Source organism: Oncorhynchus kisutch, linkage group LG3 (assembly GCF_002021735.2).
Source record: "Oncorhynchus kisutch isolate 150728-3 linkage group LG3, Okis_V2, whole genome shotgun sequence".
In the NCBI taxonomy this organism is placed as follows: Eukaryota; Metazoa; Chordata; class Actinopteri; order Salmoniformes; family Salmonidae; genus Oncorhynchus; species Oncorhynchus kisutch.
Window position 1 is genome coordinate 806466 of NC_034176.2, and position 27946 is coordinate 834411.

Consider the following 27946-nt stretch of genomic DNA (forward strand, 5'->3'; position numbering starts at 1 on the left):
TAGTATCTATGATGAGACTACTCACTAGTATCTATGATGTGTCTGCTCACTAGTATATATGATGAGTCTGCTCACTGGTATCTATGATGACTCTACTCACTATCTATGATCAGTCTACTCACTATCTATCTATGATGAGTCTACTCACTAGTATCTATGATGAGTCTACCCACTATCTATGATGAGTCTACCCACTAGTATCTATGATGAGTCTACTCACTATCTATCTATGATGAGTCTACCCACTAGTATCTATGGTGAGTCTACCCACTACTATCTATGGTGAGTCTACCCACTACTATCTATGATGAGTCTACTCACTATCTATGATGAGTCTACCCACTAGTATCTATGGTGAGCCTACTCACTAGTATCTATGATGAGTCTACCCACTAGTATCTATGATGAGTCTACTCACTATCTATGATGAGTCTACTCACTATCTATCTATGATGAGTCTACCCACTAGTATCTATGGTGAGTCTACCCACTACTATCTATGGTGAGTCTACCCACTACTATCTATGATGAGTCTACTCACTATCTATGATGAGTCTACCCACTAGTATCTATGGTGAGCCTACTCACTAGTATATATGATGAGTCTACCCACTAGTATCTATGATGAGTCTACTCACTATCTATCTATGATGAGTCTACTCACTATCTATGATGAGTCTACCCACTAGTATCTATGGTGAGTCTACTCACTAGTATCTATGGTGAGTCTACCCACTAGTATCTATGGTGAGTCTACTCACTAGTATCTATGGTGAGTCTACACACTAGTATCTATGGTGAGTCTACTCACTAGTATCTATGATGAGTCTACCCACTATATATGATGAGTCTACCCACTAGTATCTATGGTGAGTCTACCCACTACTATCTATGGTGAGTCTACCCACTACTATCTATGATGAGTCTACTCACTATCTATGATGAGTCTACTCTAGAATCTATGATGTGTCTATTCACTAGTATCTATGGTGAGTCTGCCCACTAGAATCTATGGTGAGTCTACTCACTACTATCTATGATTAGTCTACTCACTATCTATGATGAGTCTACTCACTATCTATGATGAGTCTACTCACTATCTATCTATGATGAGTCTACTCACTATCTATCTATGATGAGTCTACCCACTAGTATCTATGATGAGTCTACTCACTATCTATGATGAGTCTACTCACTAGTATCTATGATGAGTCTACTCACTATCTATGATGAGTCTACTCACTATCTATGATGAGTCTACTCTAGAATCTATGATGAGTCTATTCACTAGAATCTATGATGAGTCTATTCACTAGTATCTATGGTGAGTCTGCCCACTAGAATCTATGGTGAGTCTACTCACTACTATCTATGATTAGTCTACTCACTATCTATAATGAGTCTACTCACTACTATGATGAGTCTACTCACTACTATGATGAGTCTACTCACTATCTATGATGAGTCTACTCACTACTATGATGAGTCTACTCACTATCTATGATGAGTCTACTCACTATGTATGATGAGTCTACTCACTAGTATCTATGGTGAGTCTACTCACTAGTATCTATGGTGAGTCTGCCCACTAGAATCTATGGTGAGTCTACTCACTACTATCTATGATTAGTCTACTCACTATCTATGATGAGTCTACTCACTACTATGATGAGTCTACTCACTACTATGATGAGTCTACTCGCTATCTATGATGAGTCTACTCGCTATCTATGATGAGTCTACTCACTACTATGATGAGTCTACTCACTATCTATGATGAGTCTACTCGCTATCTATGATGAGTCTACTCACTACTATGATGAGTCTACCCACTAGTATCTATGATGAGTCTACTCACTATCTATAATGAGTCTACTCTAGAATCTATGATGAGTCTATTCAGTAGTATCTATGGTGAGTCTGCACTATGATGAGTCTACTCACTATCTATGATGAGTCTACTCTAGTATGTATGATGAGTCTACTCTAGTATCTATTTTTATTTTTTTTACCTTTATTGAACTAGGCAAGTCAGTTAAGAACAAATTCTTATTTTCAATGACGGCCTGTTCAGGGGCAGAACGACAGATTTGTACCTTGTCAGCTCGGGGGTTTGAACTTGCAACCTTCCGGTTACTAGTCCAACGCTCTAACCACTAGGCTACCCTGCCACCCCAACTCACCATCTATGATGAGTCTACTCACTATCTATGATGAGTCTACTCTAGAATCTATGATGAGTCTACTCACTAGTATCTATGATAGGTCTACTCACTACTATCTATGATGAGTCTACTCACTAGTATCTACGATAGGTCTACTCACGACTATCTATGATGAGTCTACTCACTATCTATGATGAGTCTACTCTAGAATCTATGATGAGTCTAGTCACTACTATCTATGATGAGTCTTTCTAGTCCTTCTAGTATGGACATGTCTTACTGCATCCTTCTAGTATGGACATGCTTTACTGCATCCTTCTAGCATGGACATGTCTTACTGCATCCTTCTAGCATGGACATGTCTTACTGCATCCTTCTAGTATGGACATGTCTTACTGCATCCTTCTAGCATGGACTTGTCTTACTGCATCCTTTTAGCATGGACATGTCTTACTGCATCCTTCTAGCATGGACATGTCTTACTGCATCCTTCTAGCATGGACATGTCTTACTGCATCCTTCTAGCATGGACATGTCTTACTGCATCCTTCTAGCATGGACTTGTCTTACTGCATCCTTTTAGCATGGACATGTCTTACTGCATCCTTCTAGCATGGACATGTCTTACTGCATCCTTCTAGCATGGACATGTCTTACTGCATCCTTCTAGCATGGACATGTCTTACTGCATCCTTCTAGCATGGACATGTCTTACTGCATCCTTCTAGCATGGACATGTCTTACTGCATCCTTCTAGCATGGACATGTCTTACTGCATCCTTCTAGCATGGACATGTCTTACTGCATCCTTCTAGCATGGACATGTCTTACTGCATCCTTCTAGCATGGACATGTCTTACTGCATCCTTCTAGCATGGACATGTCTTACTGCATCCTTCTAGCATGGACATGTCTTACTGCATCCTTCTAGCATGGACATGTCTTACTGCATCCTTCTAGTATGGACATGTCTTACTGCATCCTTCTAGCATGGACATGTCTTACTGCATCCTTCTAGCATGGACATGTCTTACTGCATCCTTCTAGCATGGACATGTCTTACTGCATCCTTCTAGCATGGACATGTCTTACTGCATCCTTCTAGCATGGACATGTCTTACTGCATCCTTCTAGCATGGACATGTCTTACTGCATCCTTCTAGCATGGACATGTCTTACTGCATCCTTCTAGCATGGACATGTCTTACTGCATCCTTCTAGCATGGACATGTCTTACTGCATCCTTCTAGCATGGACATGTCTTACTGCATCCTTCTAGCATGGACATGTCTTACTGCATCCTTCTAGCATGGACATGTCTTACTGCATCCTTCTAGCATGGACATGTCTTACTGCATCCTTCTAGTATGGACATGTCTTACTGCATCCTTCTAGCATGGACATGTCTTACTGCATCCTTCTAGCATGGACATGTCTTACTGCATCCTTCTAGTATGGACATGTCTTACTGCATCCTTCTAGCATTGACATGTCTTACTGCATCCTTCTAGCATTGACATGTCTTACTGCATCCTTCTAGCATGGACATGTCTTACTGCATCCTTTTAGCATGGACATGTCTTACTGCATCCTTCTAGCATGGACATGTCTTACTGCATCCTTCTAGCATGGACATGTCTTACTGCATCCTTTTAGCATGGACATGTCTTACTGCATCCTTCTAGCATGGACATGTCTTACTGCATCCTTCTAGCATGGACATGTCTTACTGCATCCTTCTAGCATGGACATGTCTTACTGCATCCTTCTAGCATGGACATGTCTTACTGCATCCTTCTAGCATGGACATGTCTTACTGCATCCTTCTAGCATGGACATGTCTTACTGCATCCTTCTAGCATGGACATGTCTTACTGCATCCTTCTAGCATGGACATGTCTTACTGCATCCTTCTAGCATGGACATGTCTTACTGCATCCTTCTAGCATGGACATGTCTTACTGCATCCTTCTAGCATGGACATGTCTTACTGCATCCTTCTAGCATGGACATGTCTTACTGCATCCTTCTAGCATGGACATGTCTTACTGCATCCTTCTAGCATGGACATGTCTTACTGCATCCTTCTAGTATGGACATGTCTTACTGCATCCTTCTAGCATGGACATGTCTTACTGCATCCTTCTAGCATGGACATGTCTTACTGCATCCTTCTAGTATGGACATGTCTTACTGCATCCTTCTAGCATTGACATGTCTTACTGCATCCTTCTAGCATTGACATGTCTTACTGCATCCTTCTAGCATGGACATGTCTTACTGCATCCTTCTAGTATGGACATGTCTTACTGCATCCTTCTAGCATGGACATGTCTTACTGCATCCTTCTAGCATGGACATGTCTTACTGCATCCTTCTAGCATGGACATGTCTTACTGCATCCTTCTAGCATGGACATGTCTTACTGCATCCTTCTAGCATGGACATGTCTTACTGCATCCTTCTAGCATGGACATGTCTTACTGCATCCTTCTAGCATGGACATGTCTTACTGCATCCTTCTAGCATGGACATGTCTTACTGCATCCTTTTAGCATGGACATGTCTTACTGCATCCTTCTAGCATGGACATGTCTTACTGCATCCTTCTAGCATGGACATGTCTTACTGCATCCTTTTAGCATGGACATGTCTTACTGCATCCTTCTAGCATGGACATGTCTTACTGCATCCTTCTAGTATGGACATGTCTTACTGCATCCTTCTAGTATGGACATGCTTTACTGCATCCTTCTAGCATGGACATGTCTTACTGCATCCTTCTAGCATGACATGTCTTACTGCATCCTTCTAGCATGGACATGTCTTACTGCATCCTTCTAGCATGGACATGTCTTACTGCATCCTTCTAGCATGGACATGTCTTACTGCATCCTTCTAGCATGGACATGTCTTACTGCATCCTTCTAGCATGGACATGTCTTACTGCATCCTTCTAGCATGGACATGTCTTACTGCATCCTTCTAGCATGGACATGTCTTACTGCATCCTTCTAGCATGGACATGTCTTACTGCATCCTTCTAGCATGGACATGTCTTACTGCATCCTTCTAGCATGGACATGTCTTACTGCATCCTTCTAGCATGGACATGTCTTACTGCATCCTTCTAGCATGGACATGTCTTACTGCATCCTTCTAGCATGGACATGTCTTACTGCATCCTTCTAGCATGGACATGTCTTACTGCATCCTTCTAGCATGGACATGTCTTACTGCATCCTTCTAGCATGGACATGTCTTACTGCATCCTTCTAGCATGGACATGTCTTACTGCATCCTTCTAGCATGGACATGTCTTACTGCATCCTTCTAGCATGGACATGTCTTACTGCATCCTTCTAGCATGGACATGTCTTACTGCATCCTTCTAGCATGGACATGTCTTACTGCATCCTTCTAGTCATGGACATGTCTTACTGCATCCTTCTAGCATGGACATGTCTTACTGCATCCTTCTAGCATGGACATGTCTTACTGCATCCTTCTAGCATGGACATGTCTTACTGCATCCTTCTAGCATGGACATGTCTTACTGCATCCTTCTAGCATGGACATGTCTTACTGCATCCTTCTAGCATGGACATGTCTTACTGCATCCTTCTAGCATGGACATGTCTTACTGCATCCTTCTAGCATGGACATGTCTTACTGCATCCTTCTAGCATGGACATGTCTTACTGCATCCTTCTAGCATGGACATGTCTTACTGCATCCTTCTAGCATGGACATGTCTTACTGCATCCTTCTAGCATGGACATGTCTTACTGCATCCTTCTAGCCATGGACATGTCTTACTGCATCCTTCTAGCATGGACATGTCTTACTGCATCCTTCTAGCATGGACATGTCTTACTGCATCCTTCTAGCATGGACATGTCTTACTGCATCCTTCTAGCATGGACATGTCTTACTGCATCCTTCTAGCATGGACATGTCTTACTGCATCCTTCTAGCATGGACATGTCTTACTGCATCCTTCTAGTATGGACATGTCTTACTGCATCCTTCTAGCATGGACATGTTACGTGCACCTTCTAGCATGGACATGTCTACTGCATCCTTCTAGCATGGACATGTCTTACTGCATCCTTCTAGCATGGACATGTCTTACTGCATCCTTCTAGCATGGACATGTCTTACTGCATCCTTCTAGCATGGACATGTCTTACTGCATCCTTCTAGCATGGACATGTCTTACTGCATCCTTCTAGCATGGACATGTCTTACTGCATCCTTCTAGCATGGACATGTCTTACTGCATCCTTCTAGCATGGACATGTCTTACTGCATCCTTCTAGCATGGACATGTCTTACTGCATCCTTCTAGCATGGACATGTCTTACTGCATCCTTCTAGCATGGACATGTCTTACTGCATCCTTCTAGCATGGACATGTCTTACTGCATCCTTCTAGTATGGACATGTCTTACTGCATCCTTCTAGCATGGACATGTCTTACTGCATCCTTCTAGCATGGACATGTCTTACTGCATCCTTCTAGCATGGACATGTCTTACTGCATCCTTCTAGCATGGACATGTCTTACTGCATCCTTCTAGCATGGACATGTCTACTGATCCTTCTAGCTGCATTCTTACTGCATCCTTTTAGCATGGACATGTCTTACTGCATCCTTCTAGCATTGAACTTCTGTCTTAGAAAGTCCAGACACACACAAAATAATAAAATGCAAATTAATGACTTAAAAATCATACAATGTGATTTTCTGGATTTTTGTTTTAGATTCCGTCTCCCACAGTTGAAGTGTACCTATGATAAAAATGACAGACCTCTACATGCTTTGTAAGTAGGAAAACCTGCAAAATCAGCAGTGTATCAAATACTTGTTCTCCCCACTGTACATATCCGTCTGTCTGTGCCCAAAGGTTTGCTTCCACTCTATACCCTTCTCTACTCTCCCCCTGTACTGCCATCACAAATATAACCTCGGCGTTCAGCCATGCTGCTGGAATGAGGTTGACCTTCTCTGTTAACAGCTGCTCTCTCCCTCTCTCTCACACACACACAGCCTGACCCTCTCACTCACTCATACACCTCTCACAGACACAGTCGTGCTTCTCTACCCAGGAGTATCAGCCTAACCCGGACCCAACGAGGTAGGACCCCAACACGGCTACAACATGTCGGATAATAGCTCTAAGATCGACACGGACGTGTGGACCCTAACTCGGTTTGTGATGGAGACGGGGCGCCAGGTCAAGGGGTCAACAGGAGAGCTGACCCAACTGATTAACAGTCTGCTGACATCCATCAAAGCTATCTCCTGCGCCGTGCGTAAGGCCGGACTCGCACACCTGTAAGTACTGCACTGTCTCCCTGACTACAGCACACCTGTAAGTACTACACTGTCTCCCTGACTACAGCAGACCTGTAAGTACTACACTGTCTCCCTGACTACAGCACACCTGTAAGTACTACACTGTCTCTCTGACTACAGCACACCTGTAAGTACTACACTGTCTCTCTGACTACAGCACACCTGTAAGTACTACACTGTCTCCCTGACTACAGCACACCTGTAAGTACTACACTGTCTCCCTGACTACAGCACACATGTAAGTACTACACTGTCTCTCTGCACCTCCACCTGTAAGTACTACACTGTCTCTCTGACTACAGCACACCTGTAAGTACTACACTGTCTCTCTGACTACAGCACACCTGTAAGTACTACACTGTCTCTCTGACTACAGCACACCTGTAAGTACTACACTGACTCTCTGACTACAGCACACCTGTAAGTACTACACTGTCTCTCTGACTACAGCACACCTGTAAGTACTACACTGTCTCTCTGACTACAGCACACCTGTAAGTACTACACTGTCTCTCTGACTACAGCACACCTGTAAGTACTACACTGTCTCTCTGACTACAGCACACCTGTAAGTACTACACTGTCTCCCTGACTACAGCACACCTGTAAGTACTACACTGTCTCCCTGACTACAGCACACATGTAAGTACTACACTGTCTCTCTGCACCTCCACCTGTAAGTACTACACTGTCTCTCTGACTACAGCACACCTGTAAGTACTACACTGTCTCTCTGACTACAGCACACCTGTAAGTACTACACTGTCTCTCTGACTACAGCACACCTGTAAGTACTACACTGACTCTCTGACTACAGCACACCTGTAAGTACTACACTGTCTCTCTGACTACAGCACACCTGTAAGTACTACACTGTCTCTCTGACTACAGCACACCTGTAAGTACTACACTGTCTCCCTGACTACAGCACACCTGTAAATACTACACTGTCTCTCTGACTACAGCACACCTGTAAGTACTACACTGTCTCTCTGCACCTCAACCTGTACCTTTGAAACATAATTCAAAAGTTATTGGAAAGTCCTGATTGAAAGTTATGAACCATTTTCAATTCATTCATGCAACATGGATGGCAGAAGAGATTGACAGACAGACAGTGTTTGTAATAGAGACAGTATATAGTGTTAATTAAGGACGTTCCCCTCTGCAGTGTGACATGTTTCTACAGTACTCCCCTCTCAGTTGAATCAGAGCAACAGGATGTTAAAGTTATTTAGCTAACTACTGGTTGAGAGTAACCTACAGGCTGCAGCATGTGAATGAAATGGGTGTGGTGAGTTGAATGCATTGGGACACATGCTTCTGCCATGACCTGTGATATTTAAGGCTGAATGTACTGTATGCTCCAGCAGGAGATAGCTGTTCTCTGGGACAGTACAGGATGTTCTATTCAGTAGGAGATAGCATTTTTAAAGCCCTTTTTTGCATCAGCCGATGTCACAAAGTGCTATTCAGAAACCCAGCCTAAAACCCCAAACAGCAAGCAATGCAGATGTAGAAGCCTGGTGGCTAGGAAAAACTCCCTAGAAAGGCAGGAACTTAGGAAGAAATCTAGAGAGGAACCAGGGGCTGAGGGGTGGCCAGTGCTCTTCTGGCTGTGCCGGGTGGAGATTATAAAAGTACATGGCCAAGATGTTCATAGATGACCAGCAGGGTAAAATAATAATATTCACAGTGGTTGTAGAGGGGGCAACAGGTCAACACCTCATGAGTAAATGTCAGTTGGCTTTTCATAGCTGATCATTCAGAGTTAGAGACAGCAGACGCAGTAGAGAGAGAGTCGGAAACAGCAGGTCTGGGACAGGTAGCACGTCCGGTGAACAGGTCAGGGTTCCATAGCCACAGGCAAAACAGTTGAAACTGGAGCAGCAGCACGACCAGGTAGACTGGGGACAGGAGTCATCATGCCAGGTAGTCCTGAGGCATGGTCCTAGGGCTCAGGTCCTCTGAGAGAAGAGAGAAAAGAGAGAAAGAGAGAAAGAAAGAGAATTAGAGAGCATACTTAAATTCACACAGGACACCAGATAAGACAAGAGAAATACTCCAGATATAACAGACTGACCCTAGCCCCCCGACACATAAACTACTGCAGCATAAATACTGGAGGCTGAGACAGGAGGGGACTGGAGGCACTGTGGCCTCGTCCGACGATACCCACAGGACAGGGCCAACCAGGCAGAATATAACCCCACCTACTTTGCCAAAGCACATCCCCCACACCACTAGAGGGATATCTTCAAACCACCAACTTACTACCCTGAGATAAGGCTGAGTATAGCCCACGAAGATCTCCCCCACAGCAGGAACCCGAGGGGGGCGCCAACCCGGACAGGAAGATCACATCATTGACTCAAACCACTCACCCCTCCAAGTTACAGCATGGAAGAGCACCAGTAAGCCCGTGACTCAGCCTCTGTAATAAGGTTAGAGGCAGAGAATCCCGGTGGAGAGAGGGGAACCATCCAGGCAGACACAGCAAGGGCGAATCGTTGCTCTAGTGCCTTTCCGTTCACCTTCACACCCCTGGACCAGACTACACTCAATCATATGATCCACTGAAGAGATGTCTTCAATAAAGACTTAAAGGTTGAGACCGAGTCTGCGTCTCTCACATGGATAGGCAGATCATTCCATAAAAATGTAGCTCTATAGGAGAAAGCCCTAGCTCAAGCTGTTTGCTTTGAAGGTTAGCAGTAAAACCTTGAAATCAGCCCTTGCCTTAACAGGAAGCCAGTGTAGAGAGGCTAGCACTGGAGTAATATGATCACATTTTTTGGTTCTAGTCAAGATTCTAGCAGCCGTGTTTAGAACTTGTTTAGATCTTATTGTTTATTGGGATGTAGAACATCTCTGTTTTGTTAGAGTTTAAAAGTAGCACATGTTCCTTATGTCTGAAACACATGCTTCTAGGGAGGGCAACTTTAGGGCTTCACCATGTTTCATCGAAATGTACAGCTGTGTATCATCCGCATAGCAGTGAAAGTTAACATTGTTTCCAAATGACATCACCAAGAGGTAAAATATATAATGAAAACAATAGTGGTCCTAAAACGGAACCTTGAGGAACACCGACATTTACAGTTGATTTGTCAGAGGACAAACCATCCACAGAGACAAACTGATATCAAAAGCAGCATTAAGGTCTAGGAGCACAATGACAGATGCAGAGCCTCGGTCTGACGCCATTAAAAGGTCATTTACCACCTTCACGACTGCAGTCTCAGTGCTATGATGGGGTCTAAAACCAGACTGAAGCATTTTGTATACATTGTTTGTCTTCAGGAAGGCAATGAGTTGCTGCGCAACAGCTTTTTCAAGAATGTTTGAGAGGAATTGGAGATTCGATATAGGCCGATAGTTTTTATATTTTCTCGTCAAGGTTTGGCTTTTTCAAGAGAGGCTTTATTACTGCCACTTTTAGTGAGTTTGGTACACCTTCGGTGGATAGAGAGACGTTTATTATGTACAACATAGGAGGACCAAGCACAGTAGCAGCTCTTTCCGTAGTTTAGTTGGAATAGGGTCCAGTATGCAGCTTGAAGGTTTTGAGGCCATGATTATTTTCATCAATGTGTCAAGAGATATAGTACTAAAACACTTGAGTGTTTCCCTTGATCCTAGGTCCTGGCAGTGTTGTGCAGACTCAGGACAACTGAGCTTTGGAGGAATACGCAGATTTAAAGAGGAGTCCGCAATTTGCTTCCTAATGATCATGATCTTTGTGAAAGCCATCCTCTCTTGGGGAATGCTGTTTTTAGTTAGCTTTGCTACAGCAACAAACATTTATTTTGGATTGTTCTTATACTCCTCAATTAAGTTGGAAAAATAGAATGATGGAGCAGCAGTGAGGGCTCTTCGATAACTCACGGTACTGTCTTTCCAAGCTAATTGGAAGACTTCCAGTTTGGTGCAGCGCCATTTCCTTTCCAATTTTCTGGAAGCTTGCTTCAGGGCTTGGGTTTTTCTGTATACCAGGGAGCTAGTTTTTATGACAAATGTTTTAGGGGTGCGACTGCATCTAGGCTATTACGCAAGGTTACATTTAATTCCTCAGTTAGGTGGTTAACCAATTTTTGGTTAGGTGGAGGGAGTCTGAAAGGGCATCTAGGAATCTTTGGGTTGTCTGAGAATTTGTATCCGGTGGGTAGGGAGGCGTTCATTATATTGAACATAGGAGGGCCAAGCACAGGAAGCAGCCAGTTAGGTGGTTAACCGATTTTATAGCACCGCTTTTTCCCTGGTTGGGGTCTGAGCAGATTATTTGTTGCGATTGCAAACATAAAAAAATGGTGGTCCAACAGTCCAGGATTATGAGGAAAAACATTAAGATCCACAATATTTATTCCACTGGACAAAACTAGGTCCAGACTGTGGCAGTGAGTCGGTCTGGAGACATGTTGGACAAAACTAGATCCACTTTTCCATGTGAATATTAAAGTCACCAAAAGTCACCAAAAATGTTTATATTATCTGCCATGACAAGGTTCGATAGGAATTCAGGGAACTCAGTGAGGAATGCTGTATACAGCCCAGGAGGCCTGTAAACAGTAGCTGTAACAAGTGTTTGATTAGGCTGCATAGATTTCATGACTAGAAGCTCAAACCGAAAACGCAGCTTCATTAACTAACCTCAAACACGAGGCCAGCATCCCGCAGTCGCCTCTTCACTGTTGACGTTGAGACTGGACAGAGGAACTCTGCCTAGAAGGCCAGCATCCCGCAGTCGCCTCTTCACTGTTGACGTTGAGACTGGACAGAGGAACTCTGCCTAGAAGGTCAGCATCCCGCAGTCGCCTCTTCACTGTTGACGTTGAGACTGGACAGAGGAACTCTGCCTAGAAGGCCAGCATCCCGCAGTCGCCTCTTCACTGTTGACGTTGAGACTGGACAGAGGAACTCTGCCTAGAAGGCCAGCATCCCGCAGTCGCCTCTTCACTGTTGACGTTGAGACTGGACAGAGGAACTCTGCCTAGAAGGCCAGCATCCCGCAGTCGCCTCTTCACTGTTGACGTTGAGACTGGACAGAGGAACTCTGCCTAGAAGGCCAGCATCCCGCAGTCGCCTCTTCACTGTTGACGTTGAGACTGGACAGAGGAACTCTGCCTAGAAGGCCAGCATCCCGCAGTCGCCTCTTCACTGTTGACGTTGAGACTGGACAGAGGAACTCTGCCTAGAAGGCCAGCATCCCGCAGTCGCCTCTTCACTGTTGACGTTGAGACTGGACAGAGGAACTCTGCCTAGAAGGCCAGCATCCCGCAGTCGCCTCTTCACTGTTGACGTTGAGACTGGACAGAGGAACTCTGCCTAGAAGGCCAGCATCCCGCAGTCGCCTCTTCACTGTTGACGTTGAGACTGGTGTTTTGCGGGTACTATTTAATGAAGCTGCCAGTTGAGGACTTGTGAGGCGTCTGTTCTCAAACTAGACACTCTAATATACTTGTCCTCTTGTTCAGTTGTGCACTCTTTCTATTCTCCCACTCTTTCTATTCTGGTTAGATCCAGTTCACGCAGTTCTGTGAAGGGAGTTGTACACAGCACTGTACGGGATCTGCAGTTTCTTGGCAATTTCTCACATGGAATAGCCTTCATTTCTCAGAACAAGAATAGACTGACGAGTTTCAAAAGAAAGTCCTTTGTTTCTGTCCATTTTGACCCACAAATGCTGATGCTCCAGATACTCAACTAGTCTAAAGAAGGCCAGTTTTATTACTTCTTTAAATCAGAACAACAGTTTTCAGCTGTGCTAACATAATTGCAAAAGGGTTTTCTAATGATCAACCAGCCTTTTAAAATTATCAACTTGGATTAGCTAACACAACGTGCCATTGGAACACAGCAGTGATGGTTGCTGATAATGGGCCTCTTTACGCCTATGTAGATATTCCATAAAAAATCTGCCGTTTCCAGCTACAATAGTCATTTACAACATTAACAATGTTACACTGTATTTCTGATCAATTTGCTCTTATTGTAATGGACAGAAAATGCTTTCCGTTCAAAAACAAAGACATTTCTAAGTTGAACAGTAGTCTAGATGTCCTGGTCAGCCCCATTGATGTACTGGGCCGTACGCACCACCGTCTGAACAGTAGTCTAGATGTCCTGGTCAGCAGGGAGCCCCATTGATGTACTGGGCCGTACGCACCACCGTCTGAACAGTAGTCTAGATGTCCTGTTCAGCAGGGAGCCCCATTGATGTACTGGGCCGTACGCACCACCGTCTGAACAGTAGTCTAGATGTCCTGGTTAGCAGGGAGCCCCATTGATGTACTGGGCCGTACGCACCACCGTCTGAACAGTAGTCTAGATGTCCTGGTCAGCAGGGAGCCCCATTGATGTACTGGGCCGTACGCACCACCGTCTGAACAGTAGTCTAGATGTCCTGGTCAGCAGGGAGCCCCATTGATGTACTGGGCCGTACGCACCACCGTCTGAACAGTAGTCTAGATGTCCTGGTCAGCAGGGAGCCCCATTGATGTACTGGGCCGTACGCACCACCGTCTGAACAGTAGTCTAGATGTCCTGGTCAGCAGGGAGCCCCATTGATGTACTGGGCCGTACGCACCACCGTCTGAACAGTAGTCTAGATGTCCTGGTCAGCAGGGAGCCCCATTGATGTACTGGGCCGTACGCACCACCGTCTGAACAGTAGTCTAGATGTCCTGGTCAGCAGGGAGCCCCATTGATGTACTGGGCCGTACGCACCACCGTCTGTAGCGCCTGGTTAGATGCCAAGCAGTTGCCGTACCAAGAGGTGGTGCAGCCAGTCAAGATGCTCTCAATGGTGCAGCTCTAGAACTTTTTGAAGATCTGAGATCAGAAAATGTTTCAGCCTCCTGAGGGAGAAGAGGTGTTGTCGTGCCTTCACATGTGGCGAATACAACGTGAAATCCGTGTGTGGATATAAAGATATATATTATAATTCCTTAGTGATGGAAGGAGGGAGGGAGAGAAGAGAGGGGGAGAGGAGAGAGAGAGGGGGAGGGAAGAGAGAGAGGGGGAGAGAGAGAGAGAGATTCAGATTTCGAAAACTTTAATGTCCTCAAAGAGGCAATTCATCTTGCAGCAGTCATAAAATATAAAACATCTAAAAATCTTAAATAAATAGCAAAGGATATTTACAAACAAATAAGCAGGGCAAGTGCAATTAGTCCAACATTTGTTAAGTTGCAGAATTGCATTTGGAATAAAAGAGAACTTGGCACTTTTTTAACGTTAGGTAGTCTGTACCTGCAACCAGAGGGAAGGAGCTGGAATTCAGGGTGGAGTGGATGGGAAGAGTCAACCTCTATTGTATTTGTCTGGTGAGGACCTGTCTTACAACAGGCCTACAAGCCCTCAGTCTCTCTCAGCCTATTGCGGACAGTCTGAGCACTGATGGAGGGATTGTGCTTTCCTGGTGTAACTCGGGCAGTTGTTGTTGCCATCCTGTACCTGTCCCGCAGGTGTGATGTTCGGATGTACCGATCCTGTGCAGGTGTTGTTACACGTGGTCTGCCACTGCGAGGATGATCAGCTGTCCGTCCTGTCTCCCTGTTGCGGTGTCTTAGGCGTCTCACAGTATGGACATTGCGATTTATTGCCCTGGCCACATCTGCAGTCCTCATGCCTCCTTGCAGCATGCCTAAGGCACGTTCACGCAGATGAGCAGGGACCCTGGGCATCTTTCTTTTGGTGTTTTTCAGAATCAGTAGAAGGCCTCTTTAGTGCCCTAGGTTTTCATGACTGTGACCTTAATTGCCTACTGTCTGTAAGCTGTTAATGTCTTAACGACCGTTCAGCAGATGCATGTTCATTAAATGTTTTATGGTTCATTGAACAATTATGGGAAACAGTGTTTAAACCCTTTACAATGAATCTTTATGAATGATCTTGGAAAGACAGGGTCCTGAAAAAGGGACGTTTCTTTTTTTGCTGAGTTTATTTAATATTAGATGGGATGACTCACACCAGACAGTAAAATCATTCAGAGCCAGTCCGTGCGCCGTCTCATCCCCTTCGAGAAGACTGACCAAAGCAGTATGGCCAGCATATTTGATCAGCTGTCGCCCTGGGAACCCGACTCCGGCAGCTGTCTATATACAGTATGTATAGTATTGGTGAAAGAACACTGCCCTGTGGGGTTCCAACTGAAGCAGTGCACACCTCAGAGAGTGTATTGCCAACTTGTACCAGCTGAGACCTATCAGTTAGGAAGTTGGTGATCCATGTGATGAGCATCAAGTCCCAAGTCTCCTCTCAGTCTGTCCGCGAGGACCAACGGATTGAATGTGTTAAATGCCGAGGCGAAATCTGCAAATATAATACGCACATGGGTTTTACTGCCCTCCAAATGATTGATACGCACATGGGTTTTACTGCCCTCAAAATGATTGATACACACGTGGGTTTTACTGCCCTCAAAATGATTGATACACACATGGGTTTTACTGCCCTCAAAATGATTGATATACACATGGGTTTTACTGCATGTTCACCAGATGTAAGACTGAGAGGATGGCATCATCTGTCCCTCTCTGACCAGTATGCAAATTGGAGGGGATCAACAAGGTGACTGGTGGTGTTGATGATGTATGCAGATTGGAGGGGTCAACAAGGTGACTGGTAGTGTTGATGATGTATGCAGATTTGAGGGGGTCAACAAGGTGACTGGTGGTGTTGAGGATGTATGCAGATTGGAGGGGTCAACAAGATGACTGGTAGTGTTGAGGATGTATGCAGATTGGGTCAACAAGGTGACTGGTAGTGTTGATGATGTATGCAGATTGGAGGGGGTCAACAAGGTGACTGGTGGTGTTGAGGATGTATGCCTTGATGATCTTTTCAAGAGATTTAATCAAGAGAGAGGTCATAGTGACAGGTCTGTAATCATTTGATGCAGATGGATGATAGGTTTTTGGGACAGGTACAACAATAGATTGTTTGAAATGTATCCAGGGACCACTGAAAGAGGGAGCAGAAGACACCTCTCAGCTGAACAGTGTTTCAAGACACGACCACTGATGTTATCAGGCTCTTTCGTGCTCCAATGCTTTTGAACACTCGTTGTACGACTTCCTCATTGATGATAAGTGCGCTCTTGGTTGCCATGACATCCTCCTCAAGACAGGCCAGGGGAGCGGGGGCGACCCCTGTTTCAACGCGGGTGAAAAACTTGTTTAGTTCATTGGCTGTAGAGGGGCACACCCTCTCGTCCAGGCAGGGATCGACATGTTGCCTCCCTTTGAAGGGGGCGTTTGCCATATTCTTAATTCCCAACCAGGCAGACAGTCTCCCTGTAACATTGTCTGTTACACCTTATCCTGTACTGGAGAGTCTCCCTGTAACATTATCGGTTACACCTTATCCTAGTACTGGAGAGTCTCCCTGTAACATTGTCTGTTACACCTTATCCTGTACTGGAGAGACTGTCTGTAACATTGTCTGTTACACCTTATCCTGTACTGGAGAGTCTCCCTGTAACATTGTCTGTTACACTTTATCCTGTACTGGAGAATCTCCCTGTAACATTGTCTGTTACACCTTATCCTGTACTGGAGAGTCTCCCTGTAACATTGTCTGTTACACCTTATCCTGTACTGGAGAGTCTCCCTGTAACATTGTCTGTTACACCTTATCCTGTACTGGAGAGTCTCCCTGTAACATTATCTGTTACACCTTATCCTGTACTGGAGAGTCTCCCTGTAACAGTGTCTGTTACACCTTATCCTGTACTGGAGAGTCTCCCTGTAACATTGTCTGTTACACCTTATCCTGTACTGGAGAGTCTCCCTGTAACATTGTTTATGACAAATCCTTCATGGATTTAAACCACAGCATCTTTGACTGACTGACAGCTAATGTTGCATGTCGCTCTGCACGGACACCCACAGACACAGAAGGCATCTGCTCCAGCAGGTAGACTTCTCACAGTGCAGTGAAGGTGGCAGGAGACGTGGTAACAAGGGTGTGTGTGTGTGTGTGTGTTCCAGCCAGGGCATTGCAGGGACAGTGAACACGACAGGTGATGACCAGAAGAAGCTGGACATCCTCTCTAATGACCTGGTCATTAATATGCTGAGGTCTTCATACGGAACCTGCTGCATGGTGTCAGAGGAGAACGAACATGCCATCATCACACCCAAGGAAAAGAGGGTATCTTTTCATCTTCTCTCTAATTGTTTAGATAAAAGTTTGGAAGACTATTCTCTTTCACAGTTAATCTTTCATCGATTCCTCACATTCACTCTCCTTGCCTCTTCTAAAGGCCATTGAGGCTCCTTGGACCTTCTCCTCCAACACGGGTGACGAGGAGGCAAAAAGATGGGATTTGAGGAGTCGCAGAAAGACAAATTGAGAAAGAGACATAAAAATGTGCTAGAAGCCTACAGTACAGTCCCTAACAGCCTTCGAACACGCATTTAATGACCCTGGTGGGAAGTCATGTAATTTAATAACCCTGGTGGGAAGTCATGTAATTTAATGACCCAGATGGGAAGTCATGTAATTGAATAACCCTGGTGGGAAGTCATGTCATTTAATGACCCAGATGGGAAGTCATGTAATTTAATGACCCTGATGGAAATCATGTAATTTAATAACCCTGGTGGGAAGTCATGTAATATTAGTGTAGCAATATACATGTCCCCTTACCTCTACCCTCAGTTGGCCCCCCTGGTCTCTCCTCCAGGGTAAATATATGGTGTGTTTTGACCCTCTGGTCTCTCCTCCAGGGTAAATACGTGGTGTGTTTTGACCCTCTGGTCTCTCCTCCAGGGTAAATACATAATGTGTTTTGACCCTCTGGTCTCTCCTCCAGGGTAAATACGTGGTGTGTTTTGACCCTCTGGTCTCTCCTCCAGGGTAAATACGTGGTGTGTGTTGACTCCTCTGGTCTCTCCTCCAGGGTAAATACGTGGTGTGTTTTGACCCTCTGGTCTCTCCTCCAGGGTAAATACGTGGTGTGTTTTGACTCCTCTGGTCTCTCCTCCAGGGTAAATACGTGGTGTGTTTTGACTCCCCTGGTCTCTCCTCCAGGGTAAATACGTGGTGTGTTTTGACTCCCCTGGTCTCTCCTCCAGGGTAAATACGTGGTGTGTTTTGACTCCTCTGGTCTCTCCTCCAGGGTAAATACGTGGTGTGTTTTGACCCTCTGGTCTCTCCTCCAGGGTAAATACGTGGTGTGTGTTGACTCCTCTGGTCTCTCCTCCAGGGTAAATACGTGGTGTGTTTTGACCCTCTGGTCTCTCCTCCAGGGTAAATACGTGGTGTGTTTTGACTCCCCTGGTCTCTCCTCCAGGGTAAATACGTGGTGTGTTTTGACTCCCCTGGTCTCTCCTCCAGGGTAAATACGTGGTGTGTTTTGACTCCCCTGGTCTCTCCTCCAGGGTAAATACGTGGTGTGTTTTGACTCCCCTGGTCTCTCCTCCAGGGTAAATACGTGGTGTGTTTTGACTCCCCTGGTCTCTCCTCCAGGGTAAATACGTGGTGTGTTCTGACTCCCCTGGTCTCTCCTCCAGGGTAAATACGTGGTGTGTTTTGTCTCTCCTCCAGGGTAAATATGTGGTGTGTTTTGACTCCCCTGGTCTCTCCTCCAGGGTAAATACGTGGTGTGTTTTGACTCCCCTGGTCTCTCCTCCAGGGTAAATACGTGGTGTGTTTTGACTCCCCTGGTCTCTCCTCCAGGGTAAATACGTGGTGTGTTTTGACTCCCCTGGTCTCTCCTCCAGGGTAAATACGTGGTGTGTTTTGACTCCCCTGGTCTCCCCTCCAGGGTAAATACGTGGTGTGTTTTGATCCTCTGGATGGCTCCTCTAACATCGACTGCTTGGCTTCCATCGGCACCATCTTCGCAATCTACAAAAGGGTGAGTATGTCTGTCGTACAGTACACAGCATGTCAACACATTAAATCGTTTTTAGACATTTGTGTGTTCAACTATACAGTATGGAAATACTTTTTAAGAAACAGATATTCCTGACAGAAGTGTAGAAACAGATCAAATCAAATCAAATGTTATAGGTCACATACACATGGTTAGCAGATGTTAGTACTTCTAGTTCCGACAGCACAGCAATATCTAATAAGTAATCTAACAATTCCACAACAACTGCCTAATATGCTTCTGTCAGGTATATCTGTTTCTACACTTCTGTCAGGTATATCTGTTTCTACACTTCTGTTAGGTATATCTGTTTCTACACTTCTGTTAGGTATATCTGTTTCTACACTTCTGTTAGGTATATCTGTTTCTACACTTCTGTTAGGTATATCTGTTTCTACACTTCTGTTAGGTATATGTGTATTTCTTTGTTATCTGTGATTGTTTTGTTTGTCTTGTTTAGTTTTTTAATCATTGTACCTAAACTGTATGTGTAAACATGTATACGCAGGGCCCAGCTGTAAAAGAGACCTTGGTCTCAGTCTGTGTTCCTTGTTGAAATAAAGGTATAATAAGACTAAATCTAAAGAGATGGAATATATAAATATTTGGATGGGCCCTGACCTAGCAGCATAGACAAGATGCAATAGATGGTATAAAATACAGTATATACATCTGGGATGAGTAGTGAAAGATATGTAAACATCATTATTAAAGTGGCATTAATAAAGTGACTAGTGATCCATTTATAAAAGTGGCCAATGATTTCAAGTATGTATGTAGGCAGCAGCTTCTCTGTGCTAGTGATGGCTGTTTAACAGTCTGATGGCCTTGAGATAGAAGCTATTTTTCAGTCTCTCAGTCCCTGCTTTGATGCACCTGTACTGACCTCGCCTTCTGAATGGTAGTGAGGTGAACAGGCAGCGGCTCGGGTGGTTGATGTCCTTGATGATCTTTTTGACCTCCTGTGACATCGGGTGCTGTAGGTGTCCTGGAGGGCAGGTAGTTTTCCTCCGTTGATGCGTTGTGCAGACCACACCACCCTCTGGAGAGCCTTGTGGTTGTGGGCGGTGCAGTTGCCGTACCAGGCGGTGATACAGCCCAACAGGATGCTCTCAATTGTGTATCTATATAAGTTTGTGAGGGATTTAGGTGACAAGCCAAATATTTTCAGCCTCCTGGCGCTGTTGCACCTTCTTCACCACACAGTCTGTGTGGGTGGACCATTTCAGTTTGTCCATGATGTGTATGCCGAGTAGCAGAAGTGTAGAAACAGATATGCCTCACAGAAGTGTAGTGTATTTGTGACATTCAATACATGCTGAGTGGCAATTTAGTATGGGTAAATCTGTTGTTCATATGCACTCTGTCTGTGTCTGTTCTCTGACGTGTGTCTCCTTGTGTCTCTCTCCATGTGCCTCTCCAGATTGACGAGGTAACAGCCCCACTTATCACCAGCCTGATCATATGCACCAGCTAAGCTATGGAATTATATTATGGAACTGTTAAAGCTAGGATTGACACATTCCTTAGACATTAGACACTAGCATGAACACATTCTTTAGACATTAGTCATTAGGATTGACACATTCCTTAGACATTAGAATGAACACATTCTTTAGACATTAGTCATTAGGATTGACACATTCCTTAGACATTAGTCACTAGCATGAACACATTCTTTAGACATTAGTCATTAGGATTGACACATTCCTTAGACATTAGACACTAGCATGAACACATTCTTTAGACATTAGTCATTAGGATTGACACATTCCTTAGACATTAGTCACTAGCATGAACACATTCTTTAGACATTAGTCATTAGGGTTGACACATTCCTTAGACATTAGACACTAGCATGAACACATTCTTTAGACATTAGTCATTAGGATTGACACATTCTTTAGACATTAGTCATTAGGATTGACACATTCTTTAGACATTAGTCATTAGGATTGACACATTCTTTAGACATTAGTCGTTAGGATTGACACATTCTTTAGACATTAGTCGTTAGGATTGACACATTCTTTAGACATTAGTCATTAGGATTGACACATTCTTTAGACACTAGTTAGGATTGACACATTCTTTAGACGTATCAGGACTCAGGCTAAGACACAGATCCAGACACAGGAGGTGGATTGTACAAGCCTCAGAGTTTATTATAGTACAAGGGGCAGGCAAAAGGTAAGTCAAGGCAGGCAAAGAGTTGAGATCCAAATCAGAGTCAGGCAGGATCAGGACAGGCAGAAAGGTCAGAACTGGGAAGACTAAGAAAAACAAAAACACAGGAACACGCTGTTAGGACATGACAAAACGAACTTGGAACAGACAAACAGAAAACGTAGGTATTAATACACAGGAGAGAATGGGGACAAATGGGAGACACCTGGTGGGGGGTGGAGACACCTGGTGGGGGGTGTCAAGCACAAGACAGGTGAAACAGATCAGGGTGTGACAAGACATTAGACACAAGGATTGACACATTCTTTAGACATTAGACACTAACAACATGATTCTTAGTATCATAGTATCAGACATAGTATTAGTATCAGACATGCATAATTGACAGAGATATTCAGTCCAAGCTGTGGTTGAGTTGAAGGAGCTACAACAGATGAAGGATCCATCCATGCTCCAGCACCAGCAGGCTTAGAAGACCGCAGTTACAATAACCAACAATAGAGGGTGCTGTTGTTGCACAGACCTGACATGCAATAATCATATCACGCTCAACATTTACACAAATACTTTATTTTATGGTAGTAGTAGATTTTATTTCACTGACTCAAGTTAGCATGTTATATCCAGTGTGTATAGCTCTATCAGGGGGATATTCAGCTGGCCATAGTTAGCATGTTAGCATGTTATATCCAGTGTGTATAGCTCTATCAGGGGGATATTCAGCTGGCCATAGTTAGCATGTTAGCATGTTATATCCAGTGTGTATAGCTCTATCAGGGGGAATATCCAGCTGGCCATAGTTAGCATGTTAGCATGTTATATCCAGTGTGTATAGCTCTATCAGGGGGATATTCAGCTGGCCCATGTAATATCCAGTGTGTATAGGTCTATTAGGGGGAATATCCAGCTGGCCATAGTTAGCATGTTAGCATGTTATATCCAGTGTGTATAGCTCTATCAGGGGGATATTCAGCTGGCCCATGTAATATCCAGTGTGTATAGGTCTATTAGGGGGAATATCCAGCTGGCCATAGTTAGCATGTTAGCATGTTATATCCAGTGTGTATAGGTCTATCAGGGAGGAATATCCAGCTTGCCCATGTTCTATCCAGTTCGTATAGGTCTATTAGGGGGAATATCCAGCTGGCCATAGTTAGCATGTTAGCATGTTATATCCAGTGTGTATAGCTCTATCAGGGGGATATTCAGCTGGCCCATGTAATATCCAGTGTGTATAGGTCTATTAGGGGGAATATCCAGCTGGCCATAGTTAGCATGTTAGCATGTTATATCCAGTGTGTATAGGTCTATCAGGGAGGAATATCCAGCTTGCCCATGTTCTATCCAGTGTGTATAGGTCTATTAGGGGGAATATCCAGCTGGCCCATGTAATATCCAGTGTGTATAGGTCTATTAGGGGGAATATCCAGATGACCCATGTTAGCATGTTATATCCAGTGTGTATAGCTCTATTAGGGGGATTATCCAGCTGGCCCATATTCTATCCAGTGTGTATAGGTCTAGCCAATATAGGTCTAGCCAGTGGACACAGCCAGTGTGTAGTTTATGTTCTAATTCATGTCTACTTGGCAGAATCACAATCATGAAAATTTAGACTGTTCTCAGGGCAGGTCTGATTGTAGCTAGATATGTTCGAGCCGTGTCAGGAACAATTTTAGCTAACCCTAACTGTTTTCCTACCTAATTCTCCTAACCGTAACCTAATTATCCTAACGTACCACGTTAATTCTCCTAACCTTAACCTAATTCTCCTAACCTGGCATGTTAATTCTCCTAAACTGACATGTAAATTCCTGTAACTTCTTAAGGATCGGACCCTTTTTTTCAATGACATACCCAAATCTAACTGCCTGTAGCAATGACATACCCCAAATCTAACTGCTTATAGCAATGACATACCCCAAATCTAACTGCCTGTAGCAATGACATACCCCTAATCTAACTGCCTATAGCAATGACATACCTAAATCTAACTGCCTATAGCAATGACATACCGCAAATCTAACTGCCTGTAGCAATGACATACCCCAAATCTAACTGCCCTGAAGCAGGGATATGCATATTCTTGGTACCATTTGAAAGGACACTCTTTTTTAGTTTGCGGAAATGTAGGAGAATATGACACATTAGATCTGGTAAAAGACAATACAAAGAAAAAATAACTGTTTTTTGTATTATTTTTGTACCATCATCTTTGAAATGCAAGAGAAAAGCCATAATGTATTATTCCAGCCCATGTGTAATTTAGATTTTGGCCACAAGATGGCAGCAGTGCATGTGCAAAGTTTTAGACTGATCCAATGAACCATTGCATTTCTGTTCAAAATGTTGTATCAAGACTGCCCAAATGTGCCTAATTTGTTTATTAATAACTTTTCAAAGTTAAAAACTGTGCACTCTCCTCAAACAATAGCATGGTATTATTTCATTGTAATGGCTACTGTAAATTGGACAGTGCAGCTAGATTAACAAGAATGTAAGCTTTCTGACAATATCAGATATGTCTATGTCCTGGGAAATGTTCTTGTTACTTACAACCTCATGCTAATCGCATTAGCTTACGTTAACTCAACCGTCACGCAGGGGACCCACCAATCCTGAAGAAGTTTCTCCTAACCTTAACCTAATTCTCCTAACCTGACACGTTCATTCTCCTAACATTAACCTAATTCTCCTAACCTGCTACTAAAAGTCAGTGATCGTCAAAACCGGCAGACTTGCCCTGAGAGTAGTGTGAATATCCACTAATATGATACAATGTCTATTTTTGTCAGACATCAACTAACGACGCCACAGAGAAGGATGCGCTGCAGCCTGGCAGCAAGATTGTTGCCGCGGGATATGCACTCTATGGTAGTGCCACCTTGGTTGCCCTCTCCACCGGACAGGGCCTCAACTTCTTTATGCTGGACCCTGTGAGTTTGTGGAAGTAATAGCCCCATATTCAAAGTTAATTCATAGGAGTTTCCTTAGCGCAGGCTAATCCACCACCCACACTGTGCAACAGTGTTTACTCAGACTCGAGGACAGATATAGAGGACAGAGAACAGAGACAGAGGCAGAGGACAGAGACAGAGGTCAGAGACAGAAGAAAGAGGACAGAGACAGAGGACATAGAGAGGACAGAGACAGACAGAGGTCAGAGACAGAAGAGAAACAAAGTAAAAAGACAGGACAGAGACAGAGGCCAGAGGGCAGTGGACAGTGACAGAGGACAGTGGACAGAGGACAGAGGGCAGTGGACAGTGACAGTGACAGAGGAGAGAGAACAGTGACAGAGGACAGAGGACAGTGGACAGTGGACAGTGACAGAGGACAGTGGACAGTGACAGAGGACAGAGGCCAGTGTCGGTAAAATAACAAGTGAATGTTCTTAACTAACTGTGTTGTTTGGTTTCCAGGCGATTGGAGAGTTTATCCTGACAGAGAAAAATGTGAAGATCAAGCCCAAAGGAAAGATCTACAGTCTGAACGAGGGATACGCCAAATACATGCACCCATCCATCAACGCCTACCTGAAGCACAAGAAATACCCAGAGGTACACACATACACACACACACACACACGCAAACATGATCATCACCTGACACCTTGAGTTTTGGAACCACAAATAACTTTTAGCGATCGTCCATTTCCCCATTAAACACACTAGCCTTATGGAACCCATTACACACACTAGCCTTATGGAACCCATTAAACACACTAGCCTTATGGAACCCATTAAACACACTAGCCTTATGGAACCCATTAAACACACTAGCCTTATGGAACCCATTAAACACACTAGCCTTATGGAACCCATTACACACACTAGCCTTATAGAACCCATTAAACACACTAGCCTTATGAAACCCATTAAACACACTAGCCTTATGGAACCCATTAAACACACTAGCCTTATGGAACCCATTAAACACACTAGCCTTATGGAACCCATTAAACACACTAGCCTTATGGAACCCATTACACACACTAGCCTTATGGAACCCATTAAACACACTAGCCTTATGAAACCCATTAAACACACTAGCCTTATGGAACCCATTAAACACACTAGCCTTATGGAACCCATTACACACACTAGCCTTATAGAACCCATTAAACACACTAGCCTTATAGAACCCATTAAACACAATAGCCTTATAGAACCCATTAAACACACTAGCCTTATAGAACCCATTAAACACACTAGCCTTATAGAACCCATTAAACACACTAGCCTTATAGAACTCATTAAACACACTAGCCTTATTGAACCCATTAAACACCCTAGCCTTATAGAACCCATTAAACACACTAGCCTTATGTATTCTTGCTTACAGTGAGTCCAGTAGTCAGTTAGCCTCACAGTAACCTCTCTGTCTAGCCTTATGGAACCCATTAAACACACTAGCCTTATGAAACCCATTACACGCACTAGCCTTATGGAACCCATTACACACACTAGCCTTATGGAACCCATTAAACACACTAGCCTTATGGAACCCATTAAACACACTAGCCTTATGGAACCCATTACACACACTAGCCTTATGGAACCCATTAAACACACTAGCCTTATGAAACCCATTAAACACACTAGCCTTATGGAACCCATTAAACACACTAGCCTTATGGAACCCATTAAACACACTAGCCTTATGGAACCCATTAAACACACTATCCTTATGAAACCCATTACACGCACTAGCCTTATGGAACCCATTACACACACTAGCCTTATGGAACCCATTAAACACACTAGCCTTATGAAACCCATTACACGCACTAGCCTTATGGAACCCATTACACACACTAGCCTTATGGAACCCATTAAACACACTAGCCTTATGGAACCCATTAAACACACTAGCCTTATGGAACCCATTACACACACTAGCCTTATGGAACCCATTAAACACACTAGCCTTATGAAACCCATTACACACACTAGCCTTATAGAACCCATTAAACACACTAGCCTTATGAAACCAATTAAACACACTAGCCTTATGAAACCCATTAAACACACTAGCCTTATGGAACCCATTAAACACACTAGCCTTATGAAACCCATTACACGCACTAGCCTTATGGAACCCATTACACACACTAGCCTTATGGAACCCATTAAACACACTAGCCTTATGAAACCCATTACACGCACTAGCCTTATGGAACCCATTACACACACTAGCCTTATGGAACCCATTAAACGCACTAGCCTTATGGAACCCATTAAACACACTAGCCTTATGGAACCCATTACACACACTAGCCTTATGGAACCCATTAAACACACTAGCCTTATGAAACCCATTAAACACACTAGCCTTATGGAACCCATTAAACACACTAGCCTTATGAAACCCATTAAACACACTAGCCTTATGGAACCCATTAAACACACTAGCCTTATGGAACCCATTAAACACACTAGCCTTATGGAACCCATTAAACACACTAGCCTTATGGAACCCATTACACACACTAGCCTTATAGAACCCATTAAACACACTAGCCTTATGGAACCCATTACACACACTAGCCTTATGGAACCCATTAAACACACTAGCCTTATAGAACCCATTAAACACACTAGCCTTATAGAACCCATTAAACACACTAGCCTTATAGAACCCATTAAACACACTAGCCTTATAGAACCCATTAAACACACTAGCCTTATAGAACCCATTAAACACACTAGCCTTATAGAACCCATTAAACACACTAGCCTTATTGAACCCATTAAACACCCTAGCCTTATAGAACCCATTAAACACACTAGCCTTATGTATTCTTGCTTACAGTGAGTCCAGTAGTCAGTTAGCCTCACAGTAACCTCTCTGTCTAGCCTTATGGAACCCATTAAACACACTAGCCTTATGAAACCCATTACACGCACTAGCCTTATGGAACCCATTACACACACTAGCCTTATGGAACCCATTAAACACACTAGCCTTATGGAACCCATTAAACACACTAGCCTTATGGAACCCATTACACACACTAGCCTTATGGAACCCATTAAACACACTAGCCTTATGAAACCCATTACACACACTAGCCTTATAGAACCCATTAAACACACTAGCCTTATGAAACCCATTAAACACACTAGCCTTATGGAACCCATTAAACACACTAGCCTTATGGAACCCATTAAACACACTAGCCTTATGGAACCCATTAAACACACTAGCCTTATGAAACCCATTACACGCACTAGCCTTATGGAACCCATTAAACACACTAGCCTTATGGAACCCATTAAACACACTAGCCTTATGGAACCCATTACACACACTAGCCTTATGGAACCCATTAAACACACTAGCCTT

At 43.9% G+C, this 27946-nt stretch overlaps 1 protein-coding gene across 1 annotated transcript in view; it reads left to right on the forward strand.

Moving 5' to 3' along the window:
• The first annotated feature begins 7209 nt into the window (after positions 1 to 7209).
• fbp2 (fructose-1,6-bisphosphatase 2) overlaps positions 7210 to 27946 on the forward strand; it is a 30577-nt gene continuing 9840 nt past the window's right edge. The window contains exons 1-6 of the mRNA XM_031816421.1: positions 7210 to 7506; positions 17520 to 17682; positions 19301 to 19393; positions 20835 to 20843; positions 24394 to 24534; positions 25021 to 25158. Of these exons, the coding sequence (XP_031672281.1) occupies positions 7331 to 7506; positions 17520 to 17682; positions 19301 to 19393; positions 20835 to 20843; positions 24394 to 24534; positions 25021 to 25158 (720 nt within the window). The 5' untranslated portion in view covers positions 7210 to 7330. The remainder of the gene's footprint in view (positions 7507 to 17519; positions 17683 to 19300; positions 19394 to 20834; positions 20844 to 24393; positions 24535 to 25020; positions 25159 to 27946) is intronic.